This window comes from Parasteatoda tepidariorum, chromosome 1 (assembly GCF_043381705.1).
Source record: "Parasteatoda tepidariorum isolate YZ-2023 chromosome 1, CAS_Ptep_4.0, whole genome shotgun sequence".
NCBI lineage: Eukaryota > Metazoa > Arthropoda > Arachnida > Araneae > Theridiidae > Parasteatoda > Parasteatoda tepidariorum.
Genome location: NC_092204.1, coordinates 8,065,472 through 8,083,638, shown reverse-complemented (window position 1 = coordinate 8,083,638; position 18,167 = coordinate 8,065,472). Strand labels below are relative to the sequence as shown.

Sequence of the window (18,167 nt, the reverse complement as noted above, 5' to 3'; positions counted from 1 at the left end):
CTGATGGCTGGTCGATACGAATTCTTCATCCGGCTTTCACTGACCACTGTGCTGATGTGAAATATCCTCAGTGGTAGATGGATTATGGGTTAGAGTCTCCTTGCCGTCAAATTGACCATGGGAGATTCTCCTGGTCTTCCTATCCATGTAACTCAAATGTGGGTTAGTTCCATAAAAAAAGTCCTCCATGTTGGCAAACTTCTCCCAATACTTTATCTGGGAGTCTTCTGGATTGGGTTTAAAATTACTAGGCTATGTCGTTGAATGTTTGTAGTCGTAAATCCAAAAGTTGGGTTTTCTGTTCAACGGCAGTTATAAAATAAAATAGTTTAAGTAATTATAAATAATAGTTTTAAAAAAATCTTTTTTAGATTAAGATTTGTGTTCATAGTTTTTATCTTATTAAATGTAAGTGCTTACATTATTTTCAAGTTTGAATTTCTCTTTCTGACTTACATAATTATGCATGATGTAAAACTTTACTAGTAGCCTAAAAAATGTTGCTAGTAAAATATCTGTTATTCCAATGTTGGCAGGTATGAAATTGAAAATCCCTCTCGCTTGTTTGATTAAAATCTTATTTTTTAATATTTAAATTACTCTAAATGTTCAAGTAAAGAAATGTGTAATTGCAACTTATGAATTTTTTTCCCTTTTGTTACTCATATGTCATTAATTTAGATTTAAGAAAATAGATTGTGATGCTCTTTTCTTTCTTTTTATTATTATTGAAAATGAGTTTTAAAACGGAAGTGTTTTTCATTTGTTTGAACAAACTTATCCTCTAATTTTTAAATTGTTCTGAATGAAACAGAAAAATAAGAATTTAGAAATAGTAGTTAAGAATTTCAATATTTTATAATAATTTATATTTAAGAAAATAGGTAGTAATATATTTTACTCTTTCTTTTTTGAAAAAAAAATTGTAAAAATGAAATAGCCTTTTATTTGTTTGCTGTAAACGTATTCAATATTTAAATTGCCCTGTGCAATGAAGTAGAGAAATGTCTAATTGAAACTCCTCTACAATTTTTCCCTTTTCTTGTTTTTATGTTTGTAATTTAGATTTAATAAAATGTGCTGTCACATTTTTCCCCCTCTTCCTTTTTGGAAAATATTTAAAAATATAATGTGTTTTATTTGTTTAAATAAATTCTTATCTTTGAGTATTTAATTAAAATAGATCCAAGTAACAAAGTCGTGTGATAGAAATGTGCAATTCTGGTATATTTTACATGAAAATTCAAATGTATAATTTTAAAATTTATAATAAGTTTTTTTTTTCTTTTAATTTCAGATTGGACTTGTTTTGCAATAAATTTTTTAGAGGATTGTAAATATTCTTTTTAAAGAGAACATATCACGTCAAACAGCTATTCGAACCCTTCAAAAAAAAAAAAGGGAAAGGAAATTGGTGATAACTCAATTCTTTTTTGAAAATTATATTTTCGATTTTTCAAACAAAAGGAATTATAAATGCACATATATTAAAGAAAACTTGTCACTGAAATTATTTCTCATATGATGATATTGAAGCTATTATTAAACATTTTTTTAAAATTAAGAATGCCTTCTTGTTCAAATTAACGTCCTTTTTCATTGTATGTTTTATTGTTAACAAGATAAATTATGTTGTAAACATAATAAGCAAGTATCATACATTCTAACCAAAATATATATAAATATAGTAGTAAATCTTTACAATTTAATTGCTTTTGTCTAACATGTGTAGTAACTAATTGTTCATTAATAGAATGTTTTAATTAAAAAATATAAGATGTTTTTTTCACAGTTAACAACATTTTTTTAAGAATACATCACGCTTAATATTTTATTATGGTTATTAACCATTTTATCATCTTAAATGTAAAACCTATATATTGAATAAACTGTCCAAAAATGTTTTACTAAATAAACTGTCCTTTGAAGTTATTCTATTTTTAAAAAATTTCTGGTGAAATGTATATTTATAATGAAATAATTACTGTTTGAAACTACATATATTTTATTACGTTAATTATAATCTGTGTATTCATTAAAAGCTACAAAATAATTTCTGAATGTGGTTTGTGTCTTTTATTTTATTATTAGTATTTTTAAAAAAATATTTATATTTTATGATCACAAAATTGTAAGTCTTATAAATTCAAAGCAACATTTATTTATTTTCTTTAATTTTTACTTCCAAGCTTTTGTCAACTGCACATGCCTTACTTGCAGTTGTTTGTGTATAGAAGTCCTTATTAATAAAATAATAATTTTAATTTCTGAATATAATTGTAAAAGTGCGAATTTCATTTCAAATTTATTTCTAAAATTAATTTGTGTTTTATAATAATCACCCATAGGCAATTTTTAATAAATAAAAAAAAACTATTTCATTATTTGTTTGAATGACATTTAATATTCGGAAATTTATTGATTGTAAAAAGTGTGTAAAACTATAATTCAGAATATTGCTTTTCTATCTGCGATGTATTTGTCATTACAACAGCTTAGAGTGCTTTTTGAAATTGACCAGCATCTGCTTAAATATTGATAGATAAACAAGATTTTCTAATGTTTCCATAACAATCTCTTTGAGGTGTTTTTAGAAAGAAAAATAAAGCAAAGAATGTTGAAATAATTTTAAGCTTTTTTGTGAGCATTTCTGTAACAACCTTTCTAATTTAAAACCAGATCTAGAAACCTGAAATGATAGATTTGTTATTATTATTATTTTGAGATTCTAAATAATTATTAAATGTCTTCATGCCAAAATAACAGGACCTACTACTCTTTATTTGTTTCTTAATTTAAAATGCATCAGTTCTATAAACCTAAAACGGTAAATTTTTTTATTCAGAATAGTTGAGAAATTTTATGTTTTATTTCCCTTTCTAATTTAAAATGCTTAAGTACTACAAACCTAAAAATAGTGAATAATAAAATTTCATTTTCATAAATTTAAAAGACAAATCTCCCCAAGAGACATGAATTATGTAGAATATGTTTTTGGGCCTTTCACCTGTAAATATACTTGTTTTTGAACATTAGTGATATCTCAAAGTAATAGTTAAGTTATTATCTTGTGGCTTTTATTCAATTATTCGTTTATACTATACCTTTGCTTTTATTCATAAAAAGCTGTATTTCTGCTGTTTTCTCCGCATAAACAGCATTTTAGAAGTTCCTAATCAGCTGTTCCTTTAAATGTTAAGCTATTACTGAACCATTTTTATTTATCTTATAAGAGGACTTTGATTTGATGACCGACTCATCTGGTTTCTTGTCCGGAATTCACTTTGACTTTTTAAAAATTAGCTCATCCCGATTCGTTTTCAAAAATTAGGTCTGGCTTTAATTTGGAAAATCAGCTCTTCCAGGGTGCGTAGCATTTTTTAAAAATGCTTATTTTTGATCTACTTTTTTAAAAACCTTCAAAAGTGTTTTTTTTTCTTGCCGTGTCAATCGTCATTCTAAATTGAAAAATAAAAAAACATGATTTTCACAATTTTTTCTGCAATATTTATCAGAAACTAGTTATTTTATCATGATTATGTAATGTTTTTTTAAATGTTTTTGCATTTTGTTGATTTTATGTTTATAAATTTAGAACTTTAAACGATAGAAAAAAATAAGTTTTATTACTGCACATATCCGAATTAAGATTTTTTTTTTTAGAACATTTGAGTGCTTAAAAGGTGCTTATTTTTTTTATGAAAATCTGGCTGTGCACCATGTCGATTAGCTTTCTGTAGTGTCCTTTATCCTTTTCTAAAATTTTTTTTCTCCTATAGCAGTTATGCCTTTTTATAAGCTAAACAAAAAATATCTAAATTTGTACAATTTTTTATATTGATTATTTATTTGATAAAATTAATCGAAATAAAGCATAAAGCAATTTCTTTTTGAACTAAACTCACCAACTTAAAAATAATTTAAATGAGACGGGGATGATTGTACTCCAGGTGTACCCTGGAATTCTGGGTTTTTCGTATTATTCTTCTAGGTCTAGAAAGTAGGAGCAAGGCTTGGGATTTTTTTTTGCAGAATTCCGTGTATCTCGAGACCATTGATTTACGGACTTTTGAAAATCAAAACTTACAATCTGATTAAATTTTCCCCCCACTTTAAAATTTAAAGTAAGAAATAAGTTCTACAATCTTATAATTTAAATTTTGAAACCTTTTACTAAATCACATTAACGAGACGTTTTCATGCATGTGACTCTTTCGCAATTTTGATTTTTTGTTTGCCGGATTTTCACATTTTTTAATGTTTGAAACAATGCTGAAATCCTCTGATATCAGGATTTTAATATCTAACAATAATTTTCGTATATGCCTGATTTAAAAGTTATTCATTGTGAATCGTATTCAGGTGATTTAAAAATCGTACATCAAGATTCATATTCACCCGAGTTAAAAATCCAATATCGCTATTTGTATTCACTGGATCTAAAAATCATTCATCGCGATTTAAAAATCCAACATTGCAATTTGTATTTTTACTTACTTAAATACAATAGCGCTATTAATATTCACGTGGTTTTAAAACCCAATATCGTTATTTGTATTTTCGCGTTCTTAAAATCCAATATCGTGATTCGCATTCACGCGATTTTAAAATCCAATATCGCGATCCTTGTAATTACATAAGTTTTTTCGTAAAATAAATACAACAAAAATGTGATAGTCTTTATTGGTAGGTAATTTAATTATAAATCTTAGTTCAAAAAATTTTATTAAATGAAATTGATATCTTGTTATCGAGTTTTTGCACACATTCACGGTTTTTCACTGTGTGTCACAATCACCCCCGATAAGATCTCGTGGTCAAGCAGGTTTTGAAATCAAAAGCCTCTTATAAATGTAACCAGTTTCAATGACTATCTTAAAAGTTGAGAATGCTTAATATTTTATTATTTCAAAGTTTCACATTAATATGGCTGTTTATTTATCTCTCTGAGGTACTCAAAAGCCCATTGGACGCTATGAATAATAAAATAAAAATACAAATAGCATTGTCTTTGAATGGTATACTACCTGCAAATGTTTTTTTTTTACAGGCATTGTACTCTTTTTCAATTTTTATTTAACGTAAAGGTTAAATGTCTTATTAATTTGTTGATTTTATTGTTACGTAGAAGTGCCTAAAAATCAGTCACTACACAAAGATCAACTATTCAGTGTGTTTTCAGGGATCAAGCAATTTATTTTTTTAAAAGTTCTTTTTTGTGTTTTTATGGTTGCTCTTTCATAATATTTACATCTCTTATGTGATAGTGTTGAACTTTGACTGTGTTAAATATTAATTCATGTTTAAAATACCAATATATCTGCTTTAACTTTTTACGAACAAGTAGTAAATTTTAATTCTGACTTGTTTTTTGTGAGTTAATTGTTTTGTACCAACATTATTGTAAGTAATTTATGTAATAACGTGAAATATTATGTATATATTATAAATATAATACATAATAAAACTAATATGAGAAAATCTGATTCATATATTTATTATTAAATTTTTTTTTCTCCTTTGTATATTGGGTTAAAAACTAAAGGCATCAACCTGAATAATATTTGTTTTAATTATCGAGTTTTTACACATTAAGTGTCAATTTTAATGGTTTGAAGGGTTGACCGCAAATATGACTAAATGCTAAATTTTGTTTAGGTCACAAAATCTGTAGCAGAAATGTCATATTTTTAAAATTATTTTAAATTTTTGTCAATTGTTCCAAAGTCTTCAAAATTATTTGATGTATTAAGTTTATATATTGTACATAATGCCAAGCGTTTTTAAAAAGTGCTTATTTTCGATTTTCGTTTTTTAAAAGACCTTGAAGGTGCTTTTTTTATTGGGTGTTTTTAAAAAGTGCTTAATTTTCCCTTTTCGAAATTGAGATTTTTTCTTTACCCTGTCGATTTTCACCACCTATTATGTAAAAGCGTGGTTTTCACATTGTTTTATTCAACGTTTTAACAATTCATTCAAACACAATGCATATCGGCGTACCTTCGGTCCATAGCCTATGAAAGCGCCAATCATTTTACATGTTTGAGAAAATACTTGCAAGTCTGCATGTACGTCTATTGAGCTGGGTTCAGTGAGATTATTGCAATCTCGTGTGCAACTCTCATGCATTTTGCACGATATTCTCAATTTCAGGCTTCATTTCCTCCCTCTTTTATATTCTTATACTGTAAATTGCTTTGTAATCTTGTTTCGGCATATTTACATTAGGTACCTATATTTATTTTCATTAGTAAAGAGATTAATTATGCATGTGTGAACAATACATGGCACTATTACATTAAAACTAAATACACTCAACATTTTAAAATTACAACTTTACAATAATTATAAAATGGTAGTCAACTGTTTTTGTAGCCCATTACCTAAAATTATTCGGGCACTTCAGCCTGTTGCATATTGCATAATAACTGGCTCTCCGATAATTGATTTTTATGCAATGAATTTTAACTATTTATTATTCTTAAATTTTGCAGACAAAATATTATCTGAACATGCTGTTTAGAAAAAACAAACTTGGTTTTAACGATATATATTTACAATTCACATTAAAATGTATTAATTCTATTAAAGAAATAAAGTTCACTCTTTATTAAATAAAGTGCAGGCTTAGGAATATGTGGGGGGATTGACCAAAAACTTTTTGACACATTTACAAATCACCAATTCTTAAAAACTAAAAGTGCATTTTTTTAAGGCACTTAAATGATAGTAGTGTAATTTTTTACTTGCTGCTAATTACCCACTACTAAGTTCTTAAGACAGATTTACGCTTAAGTAGGTTATTCCTTTAGAATCAAAACATTATAATATGTATTATTGTAGTGTATCTACCACTACAAAAAATACAATTCCGATTCACTAGCATTTAACAGGGTGCGTAGCGTTTTTAAAAAGTGCTTAAAGGTGCTTATTTTCTTTTTTTAAAAGCCCTTAAAAGTGCTTTTTTCATTGTGTGTTTTTAAAAATGAGATTTTTCCTTTACTCTGTTGATTTTCGTTTCAAATTATGCGAAAAGACACAGTTCACATTGTTCCTATTCAACGTTTTCATAATTAATTCAACCCCAATCTATTTCGGCATATAGTCAGCCCGTGGCGTATGAAAGCGCTATTCGTTTAAAGTGCTTAAAAATATTTTTGAGTGCTTGAAAAGTGCTTAAAAGGTGCTTATTTTTTGTTGAATAATTTGGCTACGCACCCTGCATGTTAACTTGATTCTATGTTGGGGTACCTTTTCATAGATGAAGGTTGATATGGTCGAATTCTACACTCCCCACTTTTGGTGACCCGGACGTGATGTGAACATGCTTACCTTGACAGTAACGCCTATTTCGATGGATGATCCACATTTAACTGTGTACTTGTGACTGCGACAGTATCCACCTCCTCACGCTGTTGCTACTCAGTCTCGATCTCACACAACTTCGGCCTGCATACACTCGACTGATAATGGCAACGCAGGAGTAACTGCGACCGTGAACTTAATGCAGCTCTCGCGATCAGCAAAAGCACGGTGATCTTAATACAGCTCTCCCGATTTCTCACAAAACAGCTATGATACAACTAGTGGTATCCGTTCATCGAATTCTATCACAGCTATAATTTTGGTGGGGGAGTACTGTAGTGTGTCTATCACTGCAAAAATACAATTCCGATTCACTAGTATATAAGTCATGTTACCTCGATTCTACGTCGGGGGTACCTTTTCATAGATGGTTGACAGTGTCGAATTCTACTATCCCCACTATATTTTTTAAAAACTTTTTTTTCTTTTTTTTTAACTGTTGAAAAGGTCACACCTCAGTTTAGAGCTTCAAGGAACAATCTTCAAAGCACTCCTACAGAATTGGTAGGTATAAACACTTTCGATGGCTAAAAATTCTCAAATTTTTTTCCTATAAAATCGAAACACCTCTCCTATAAAAGTGATACACCTTGCTGAGTTAGACATATTCAAAGAAAAAAAAAAATTTCATTTTTCACTTTCAAATATAGTTGACTTTACTATTTTAATTGTTGAAATGTTGGTGTAGAAATTTAGGAAAACTTATTTCGAACATGTCAGGAGAGTGACTTTTAGGTAATTTTGAAGTATAGTATTATACTTCATTTATTTACCGCTGCCTAATTTGAAAATAAAAATCCTGCAAGCATACTAAAAACTAATGGGGATTAGTTATGCTCAGATTAAAGTGAGAGCAAAAACAATTCTGTTACATTAAACATACCCATCTTTTGATCATAACATACCATCTACACCAGTGGTTACCAACTGGTGGCCCGCGAACTAAAATATATTAGTTGTCAATTTTTTTGCGGACAATTTTCGTAAAAAATTATATGGGTTTAAAATACTTTTCTTTCGTTAAAAAAAAAAAAAACTAATTTCTTCGTTTCTGTGAAATTTACATACCAACGGTGCAAAAAAAATTATTTCTCAGGTAAAAATCTACTTCTTATTTTAATTTGTTTCGTGCAACTTTATAAAACTCCGACAGTAATATTTAATGTTCCTTCAAACATAGAAGAGTCCTATATAAAGTTTTGATGAAGTTGCGGCCCGCCATTTGACTGGTGTTTTTTATTGCAGGCCACGGCCTCATGTAAGTTGGAAACGATCTAAACATACCATTTATTGATGCAATGACTTTTTTTTTCTCCACTGATTCATAAATACCCCGTAAAATGTCATTTACCTGGTTCTTCCACTAATCTCTTCAATTGTGTCATACTGTCAAATCTGCGTGTCATTTCGTAGTATATGCTCGAAACTGTTTGATTTTTTTAAAATTCACCCCGTTCAAAAAGCGGTGATTTAGCTAGTTTATTTTTTTATAAAAGTAACGCAAACAAGAAACTCTTGTTTCTAACTATTTCTATATTTGGTATGAATTCCTACGTTTTGTCTGAAATTGTTTAAGTTATATGGAGCCACCATGATTTTAAATTTATTTCGAACTTATAACGTCATTTAACGCTAAATAATAATAATAAAAAAATACGACAACAGCAAGAAACTCTCAGAACTTTCACTTTATAATCAACTTCAAAAGAAGAAAAAAATATATATAGTCGAATCCCGATTTAACGAACCCCTATTTACCGAATTTTTCGATATAACAACTTTAATGAAGTAGATTTATAGGAAACAATTGAACAGCAACTTTAACACTGAAGTCGATGATGATGAATCTCCTGTGAAAACTGTTTCTTTTTCAGATGCTTTTTTCATTTGGAACGGTTACGGTTTGGAAACAGCGAAAACTTAGCAGCAAGATGTAAATGAAGGAATATTTTCTTTTCTTCATGACGTCGAAAAAAAACTTCAAGCTTAGAAGGAAAAAATGAAGCTAAGTTTTCACTGTTTTCAAACCGTACAAAGCATCAGAAAAAGTAAGAAATCAGGGAAAATGCAAACTCACGAAATGCTTTAAAATTTCAAATCAATCAGGGCGTAATCATTCGCTGTATTTTAAGTTCCTTTTAATATATCATAAGGTTAGTTAAATTTTTTCTCTTCATTCTGCCCCCGATATTACGAATTTCCCCCGATTTAGAGAATAATATTTTCGATCCCTATGAATTCGTTAAATCTAGGTCCGACTGTATATAGGACATAAAAGAATTACATTAATGAACAAATTTCAAATAAATCAGCGCGTAATCATTCGCTGTATATTAAGTTCCCGAATGAAAAGTGTAACATTTTTATTTATTTTGTGTCTTTGCTTATTAGAGATGTTCGAATATATCATAAGGTAAGTCAAATTTTTTTTTCATTCTGCCATCGATATTACGAATTATCCCCGATTTAGCGAATAATATTTTCGGTCCCTATGAATTCGCTAAATCGGGGTCCGACTGTATATAGGACATAAAAGAATTACATTAATGAACAAATTTCAAATAAATCAGCGCGTAATCATTCGCTGTATATTAAGTTCCTGAATGAAAAGTGTAACATTTTTATTTATTTTGTGTCTTTGCTTATTAGAGATGTTCGAATATGTCATAAGGTAAGTCAATTTTTTTTCATTCAGCCCCCAATATTACGAATCATCCCCAATTTAGCAAATAATATTTTCGGTCCCTATGAATTCGCTAAATCAGGGTCCGACTGTATGTAGGACATAAAAGAATTACATTAATGAACAAATTTCAAATAAATCAGCGTGTAATCATTCGCTGTATTTTAAGTTCCTGAATGAAAAGTGTAACATTTTTATTTATTTTGTGTCTTTGCTTATTAGAGATGTTCGAATATATCATAAGGTAAGTCAATTTTTTTTTCATTCAGCCCCCGATATTACGAATCATCCCCGATTTAGCTAATAATATTTTCGGTCCCTATGAATTCGCTAAATCAGGGTCCGACTGTATATAGGACATAAAAGAATTACATTAATGAACAAATTTCAAATAAATCAGCGCGTAATCATTCGCTGTATTTTAAGTTCCTGAATGAAAAGTGTAATATTTTTATTTATTTTGTGTCTTTGCTTATTAGAGATGTTCGAATATATCATAAGTTAAGTCAATTTTTTTTTCATTCTGCCCCCGACATTACGAATTTTCCCCGATTTAGCGAATAATATTTTCGGTCCCTATGAATTCGTTAAATCGGGGTCCGACTGTATATAGGACATAAAAGAATTACATTAATAAACAAATTTCACAATTAGCAAAAAAAGATTAAATTACATGTAATGAAAAAATAATTGCAAAATTGACGAAAAGGTGGGAATTCAATGTAACCCAGTGAAGGTAGGCCATTCCATCACCCTCACTGCACCCCCCTGGACACCGTAGACAGACTATATTTGAAGGACCCCTCAAAATGTTCTGTTTGCGGTCCCCCACAGAATCTTGGCGACGATTCTGCTTGGAGCGGACCAGTGGAAGCTTTTTTTCACAGCAATCGCTCCAACCAAACACATAAACACTACAAAGTAGTAAGACAACTTGGCGTATTGGCGAACCCGTGACCTCGAAAAAGGTTAGGGGGGTCTCAACCAACACCACCGAGATAGGTGGTGTTGTCTCAACGCGGCCCTCTCAAAAAGAAACAGTTTGAGGTAAGGACGATTGATATTCTTAGATGAAATGGAGGAATATAGTGAAGAAGAGAGAAAATTTTATCATGAGTTTTCGATCAGATCGCATAATCGGATACCTTTGGGCGAGGATTTCATCTATTCGATATTTTACACATTTGTTTTTGCCGAACTTCTCGAACATGTGGAGGACGTAGAAATGATTTTGAAAATGTGTCGAGACGTCGAAGTGACTTTTTTAACCCTATTCCAAAATAATCTCCCAGATGATATGATAAACTTTTCACATTGCTGTTTAGTCAGAAATCCCAGGATTTTTATAACGATGACCCAGTATGGTGTAGAAAACGAATATCACCCTGATGCCTGCCAAATGTATTTGAAATGGACAAGAAAACTATTAGAAAGGTACGTAATGTTTTCATAAAAAAAATTTAATGTATGCAATTTATTGTTCTTTTAAACGTACATTATAAGGGCTAAACATAGTAGATCTCAGTACTTTTTTCCCCCCGATATTCTTGGTTTTCTCTCCTCTTTGTTATAAAATTTCACACTTTATTATACTCCCCCTCCCCCCCCCTATTGTTATATGTCACGCTAGATTACATAAACCTTTGGCCAAGACATAAACACATTTTAGTAGTTCAGAAACTAAGCTTACGTTTAATGTCATTTAAAATTTATTTTTGAACTTTAACCATTTGATTTAGTTATATTTCTGAACATAATAATATTAATGATTAGGGTAGTACTTATTTTGATGAAAGAAATATGAAAACAAAAAGAGTAAAAAATTTAATTTTATTAGTTCATGGTGCGTAGCGTTTTTAAAAAGTGCTTAATTTTCCCTTTTCGAAAATGAGATTTTTATTTTCGTATGTCGATTTTCGCCATACGTTATGCAAAAGCGTGGTTTTCACATTGTTCTATTCAACGTTTTAACAATTCATTCAACCACAATCCATTTCGGCGTATTGTCGGTCCGTAGCGTATGAAAGTGCCAATCATTTTACATGTTTGATTAAATACTTGCTGGTCCGCATGAGCTGGGTTTGGTGATATTATTGCACTCTCATGTGCAATTCTGCTGCATTTTGCAAGATATTCTCAATTTCAGGCCCTCTGACATCGAACTGAAAAAACTCTTGATCTCTTTATGATGGTTAATGTAATCAAGCAAAAGAGTTCTTTGTCAGAAACTAGTTATTTTATCGTGATCATGTAAAGTCTTTGAAAATTATTTTGCATTTTGTGAATGTATATAGTGCCTTAAAATATTTTTAAGTGCTTAAAAAGTACTTAAAAGGTGCTTATTTTTTCTTGGAAAGATTTAGCTACGCACCCTGTACATGTATTGTCACATTTCTTGTTCCTTTTCCCTTGTCACATTTCAAAAACCCCTCCAATTGTGACGTCATTTTTGAAAGGTCCCATATTCAAATTGAACCTAAGAAAAGTTAGGTTTCTGTATTTTTATTGTACATAGATCAGTGGGGTGCATAGACTAAGGTGCGCCCCCGTGTTAGATTTATAAATGCGCAACATTTAAGACTTACCTAAAAAAAATTTTTTTTTAAATTCTAATATGAAACAAAAACACTGTGGTAGAAAGTAAGCAAACCGTGATGTATCAGGGGATAGAGCTTTCGCCCCCCAATGAGGTGATTCAGGTTCAAAACGAATTCCGCACCCGACCACAGTGCTGACGTAAAATATCCTCAGTGGTAGACCTATCATGGGTTGGAATCTCATTGCCGTCGGGCTAACCGTGGGAAGTTTTCGTGGTTTACCTATCCATGTAACGCAAATGCAGTCTAGTTTCATCATAAAGTCCTCCGCGAAGACAACTATCTTCCAATACTTGATCCAGGAGTCTTCTGGAATAGGTTCAAAATAACAAGGCTACGGAGTTGAACATTAGTAGTTGTGAACTCAAAATTGTGTCGGGTGTTCAACGACTGTTATAAAATAAATCGTACGAAAAAGTTTCATGAGAAAAAAAGTTTTTTTTAAAGCTTTTTATTAAAAAAAAGTGGGGTGAATCCATTTACCTGTTTGCACTGGACGTGATGTTACATCTTTATATATTTTAGTGAAATGGGGTATTATGGGGGGAGGGGGTTGTTGTTGTCGATCCTGACCTTGAAGGTCATTGAGCGGGAAGGAAGTGTCCCCTCCCTAGGTCGGCCGATAAGCGAATACTGTAAACATGTGCTACTTATCTTTTAGTGTGTTCATCTCTAGGAGACGCATTAATTATCAGGGGATACTTACGAGTCTGAAACCGGTTTGCACTTGTTTACGTTCGTGTATCAATTGGTTAAATTAGACTATATATAATATAAATTCGACGATTGGATAAATTAGACGATATATTATATAAATATAGAATATTTATTATATCCGATATTATATGAGTATATTATAATAATAAGACTAAATTATTGGACGCACTGCAGTTTTTTAATAATGACATGTTTTGCACGAGTTTATAGGCAATACTTTTATATTTAAACATATATGTAGTGGGTTTTTATTCAGGAGATAATTTAAATACTTCCTATTTGTATTTATTTTTAACGGATTGCGTTACAATATTGACCATTTGATACACGAACATAAACAAGTGCTAACCGGTTTCAGTCGCATGAAAACAATAAGGCTGTAAAATATTACATTGTAATTAAGATTTTGCACAGAATCTTTAGTGCGTCTAATAATTTGGCCAGGGACTGTATTTCATAGTTGACTGATTTTTGTTAGTCCAAAAAAAAAAAAAAAAAAAAAAAANAAAAAAAAAAAAAAAAACGAATCATTTAATTTACTTCGTCAGCTTTAATTAAAAAAAAGCAGATATTTATTTTTTAAAAAAATATTTTTTTTTTACCAATTCGTATTATTTTCATCTTTGGTGTATTCGTCATAAAAGCTATTGATAAAATAATTGTATAATATAAATTGTATAATATAATAAACTATACAAATTGCTATTATACACATAATTCTTTATTATCACTTGAAAAGTACTATGCTCTACTTCTTTGTTAAAGACATTGCCTCGATAACTAGATGGTAGAAAATATATAAATGCACAAAAAAGATACAGATTTGTTTTGTTAAGAGTTTTAACTGTAAGAGAAATTCACAATTGTAATAACTTCTGTTACTTTAAATTGTTTTTATTCAAATGAGTGAACTCCATGATCCCCTATTTCTTTATTGCTTGAACATAATTATTTACTCTTAGATTGGTTTCCTTGCCTACCAGATTATAAAATATGTAAAACGGAGCTATGAAGAAAGATAATCTCATTTAATATTCAACATTTTACAATCCACACGATATTAACTTAAAGCAACTTTATATTAAGATTTTGTTCTCATTAAATAATCGTAAATGCAAATTAAATATTTGATTATTTAGCTTTTCAGCTAGGTCAAAAATTTTAAGCATTATAAACATTTAAGAAATTACTTATTTTTTAACAGGATTATTCTTAGATTATCATTGCGTCTGTTTATAGACAAGCCCAGAAATTGCACCAATCAGATTTGAAAGCTCACTTGCGCTTTTGAATATGATTAGTACAATTGGCACTTTTGTCGGAGAAATAAAATTTTTTCCCAGAACTGACTAGGAATTCTTGTTTCACTTCGTAAAAATAATAATAATAGATAATTTAAAAAAAAAAGAAAGAATGGAAAAGGGAAAAAATTGGTTTGATTTTTTTTCTCCAAATATTTAAAATTTTTTCACTACAGCAAACCAGATATTTCGGGGAACAGCATTCCCCCCCCCAAAAAAAAAACTATGGCATGAATACACAGAATGTTCATAAATGATCATCCTTAATATACATTCAGTGCACCCATGGGTCAGGGAGTACAGGAAAACCTGGAATTATTAGGGGATTTTATTTTGACTTTAAAAAGTGGGGAATTTTCCAGGTTTTGAGAATTGTCAGTAACAGTTATCAGTTACTGAGATTCGATGTAAATAATTCTAACATCAATTACAATTATTTGTTTTAAAAATTCCACGTTTCAGTGAAACCTTTCCATGTTTCCATCCTCATTCAACGATATTTTTTTACTTACAAAATCGAATATTTGACATTAGAAATAAAAATATAGTTTTTTCTGATGAAAAATGGCATGTTATAGATACATTTTGATCTGGATTTACATTGAAATTTTCCTGAAATGCCTAAAAAAGCCAGGGATTTTTTTTTCTGAAATTAATTTCAGTAAACCTGGTATTTTTTAAAATTAAAAAAAAAATTATATTAGGGGCTACCAATAAATATCTAAGGGGAAAAAACATAATCCTTACTTAATGAATCACTACTGAGGTAGACGAAATGATTAAAAACCTGTTTGATGATTCTCTGAGAAAATTGAGAGTTATTGCATCAGGCAATCAAACTGATTTTGATATCTTTTTTAATATCATTTTCCTCTGCAGTGATTCAACAGGATTTTGTTTCAACGTAGTTTAAATACCAATTTACTACCTCTATTGTGTTTACTTTTTCATTTCATTTTTCAGAAGGATTCGATAAATATATATTTAGAGCAGTCGTTAAAGAACACCTTCTATATTTATACATACAGGGTGTTTCATAGTTACTTACCCTCATTATATATATAATTTGACAATTATCAAATGTCTGAAGGAAAATAAAATGTTAATATAACTTGACTAATAATTTTTGACGTGTATGACTTATTTAATAAGAAATAAAATATTCACAGAGAGAAAAATATTGACAATAAAAATTCTAAATTTTGTGTCTTGATTTTGCTCTTATTAAGTTTATCAATAGAAAGTAAGTAATGCATTTTTTTTTCTTTCTGCCTAGAACGTGAGCTATCCATTACCATTTACGTTCTTTAATTTCCAGATCACTCGGCTTCTGTTTTGGTTTTATAAGAATTTCTATATTACAAAAAAACAAAATTAACTCTTTATTCAATTATTTTTTTTAAATTTCAAATAAATTAAATGGATATTCAGTCTTTCCCCGTTTTTGGTGTAACCCTAATTGGGAGATGATTTACTGACCTCTTGATTATTTTCTGTTCATTTTCCAGGTCGTTAATTTAAAATCCAATTTCCTTTAACGACTGGCTCTCATTTTTTGGAGATTTTTCCTCCTGGCTGTAGTTGGTCGCAATTATAATTCAAGCTTTTAATTCTTTTAAAATTTGTTACCTGAACTTTAAAAAAAGAAGAAGTCACAAATCATAATTTATTTTCATTTAAAAAAATGCCTGTCTGGAGAGCGGGTCGTTAAAATCCCCTGAATCGGAAAATCGCTTCCCGGTATGTAGAAAAGTCCCAATTAAGGGGATTTAGATGCAAGCGAGAACCTGATTGGCGATTCTTTCTCGGGTAAATATCTTCCACCAATTAGGTTCTCATTCGCATATCCAAATTTTTCGCATGCAGTGTAAACAGTTCATATTTTTTTTTTTAATTGCGCCGTTTAGAAACGCAGGAATTTAACACATATTTCAAAAATTATTGTACGTTTTTTATGATGCTCTAACTATTTTTTTTTTGTTGTCATTTTAGAAATGGAGATGCATATTCGAATCGTCTGCACAACTTGAAGGTGCTCGCCAATCCCAGGAATTTCCGATGCTGCCAGATTCTTTATCTCTACGTAGCAGCTCAAGGCGTCGAAAACGATTCTTCATCTGCTGCTTACGAAGCCGCATTGCAAGTTCTATGGAGTTCGATTCCCGATCCTTTCCTGACCATTCAAGAATTCGCACGTTGCTTTAAGGATGTGAAAAAACAAGGTATGCCCAAATTAGTGAAAGCCTGGGCCTGGTACACCAGACACATCAAGGATCTTGGGATCTCAGGAATACGTCCTCCTCCCTCCTTGAAGCACATCTGCAAGTGCGCCGTCAGACAAAAGTTGAAAGAATGCTTCCAATTACCCCATGGAGTGGATGAATTGGATATTCCGGAGTCCTTAAAGCAATATTTACTTTTGGAACATTTTGCATTCCGGAAACTAAGTAAACCGCTCACTTATGATCAATATTTTCGTTCGAAAAAAAATCGAACAAAGAACTTAAACGTTAAAAATAATGCATTTCCAGTACGTCGCGTAGTCTTACTTGTGCTGCATTGTTTGTTCTTTTGGATTTGTAATAATAGCGTGAAAGTTTTTAACTATATTTTTACAAGGAATGATTGATACCCAGAAAGCATGTAACCTTATGGCAACCTTGTATCAGTATTTTCTTTTAATTGTCACGAAAATGTTTGTACTGAAAACCTTTTTTCAATAAAGCAAAAATATTGTAGTTTCAAACCTTTCATCCTAAAAGGATTAAAAATTACTTTTTTTTTAAAGCTTTTTCAAAAAGTATCGTCACTTAGGTTCGTAATGACGGTTTAGCTGACGTTACACTGGCGATAGGATCAAATTGCACAGTCCATTAAAAATTTCAAGACAAGGTGTATTTTAGCTGAGCATACAAGACGTTGAGAAAAGAAACCTTATAATGACCTTGATTTAAGATTATTTTCACCTTGAGACCAGGGTTCGTTGATTTAAATCACGATTTAAATCATGATTTAAATCAAATAATTTTTTTAAAAAAAATCATTGATTTAAATCAACTAATTTTTTTTACCTATATATATTGATTTTAAAAGTTAAAAAACAGTGTTTTAAATTTTTGATACTTTTATTATTTTCTTTTCTTAGCATTAAAATTTAATTTAAATAAGTTGCTGCATTAATTAATTTTAGTTAATGAAATTACTTTCTGTCTTGGTGTGTGTTAAATTCCAACACATTTGAATTTACATTTTTAAAAGTCTTTTGATTCTTCAGATTGAAAATACAGATTAAAGTAAACATTTAATGCTGTCTTATTATAGACTTACATAGCTGTAGAAAGTAATTAATAAACATGAATTTTTTTCAAAAAATNAAACAAGGTGGATTTTAGCTGAGCATACAAGACGTTGAGAAAAGAAACCTTATAATTACCTAGATTTAAGATTATTTTCGCATTGAGACTAGCTTTATTAAAGGATTTTTTTCACTCTTGAAAATCCTAA

At 29.9% G+C, this 18,167-nt stretch overlaps 2 protein-coding genes across 2 annotated transcripts in view; both read left to right on the top strand.

Annotated features, from left to right (window-relative positions):
• Window positions 1-5,486, top strand: part of LOC107437000 (N-myristoyl transferase) — a 29,936-nt gene extending 24,450 nt beyond the window's left edge. Inside the window, exon 13 of the mRNA XM_043041200.2 lies at window positions 1,298-5,486. Coding sequence (XP_042897134.1) covers window positions 1,298-1,318 — 21 coding nt within the window. The 3' untranslated portion in view covers window positions 1,319-5,486. The remainder of the gene's footprint in view (window positions 1-1,297) is intronic.
• A 5,337-nt stretch (window positions 5,487-10,823) lies between these two features.
• Window positions 10,824-17,409, top strand: LOC107437003 (uncharacterized). Its single transcript, XM_016048864.4, has 2 exons — window positions 10,824-11,482; window positions 16,656-17,409. The coding sequence occupies exons 1-2, from the start codon at window positions 11,124-11,126 to the stop codon at window positions 17,290-17,292; spliced, it is 996 nt and encodes a 331-aa protein (XP_015904350.2). The 5' UTR covers window positions 10,824-11,123; the 3' UTR covers window positions 17,293-17,409.
• The last annotated feature ends 758 nt before the right edge of the window (window positions 17,410-18,167 follow it).

Bases quoted from the DNA above. Each gene is read 5' to 3' on its own strand.
- LOC107437003 (XM_016048864.4), top strand. From the start codon at position 11,124: ATGGAGGAATATAGTGAAGAAGAGAGAAAATTTTATCATGAGTTTTCG. The intron at 11,483-16,655 runs GTACGTAATGTT...TTGTCATTTTAG, and splicing joins ACAAGAAAACTATTAGAAAG to AAATGGAGATGCATATTCGA.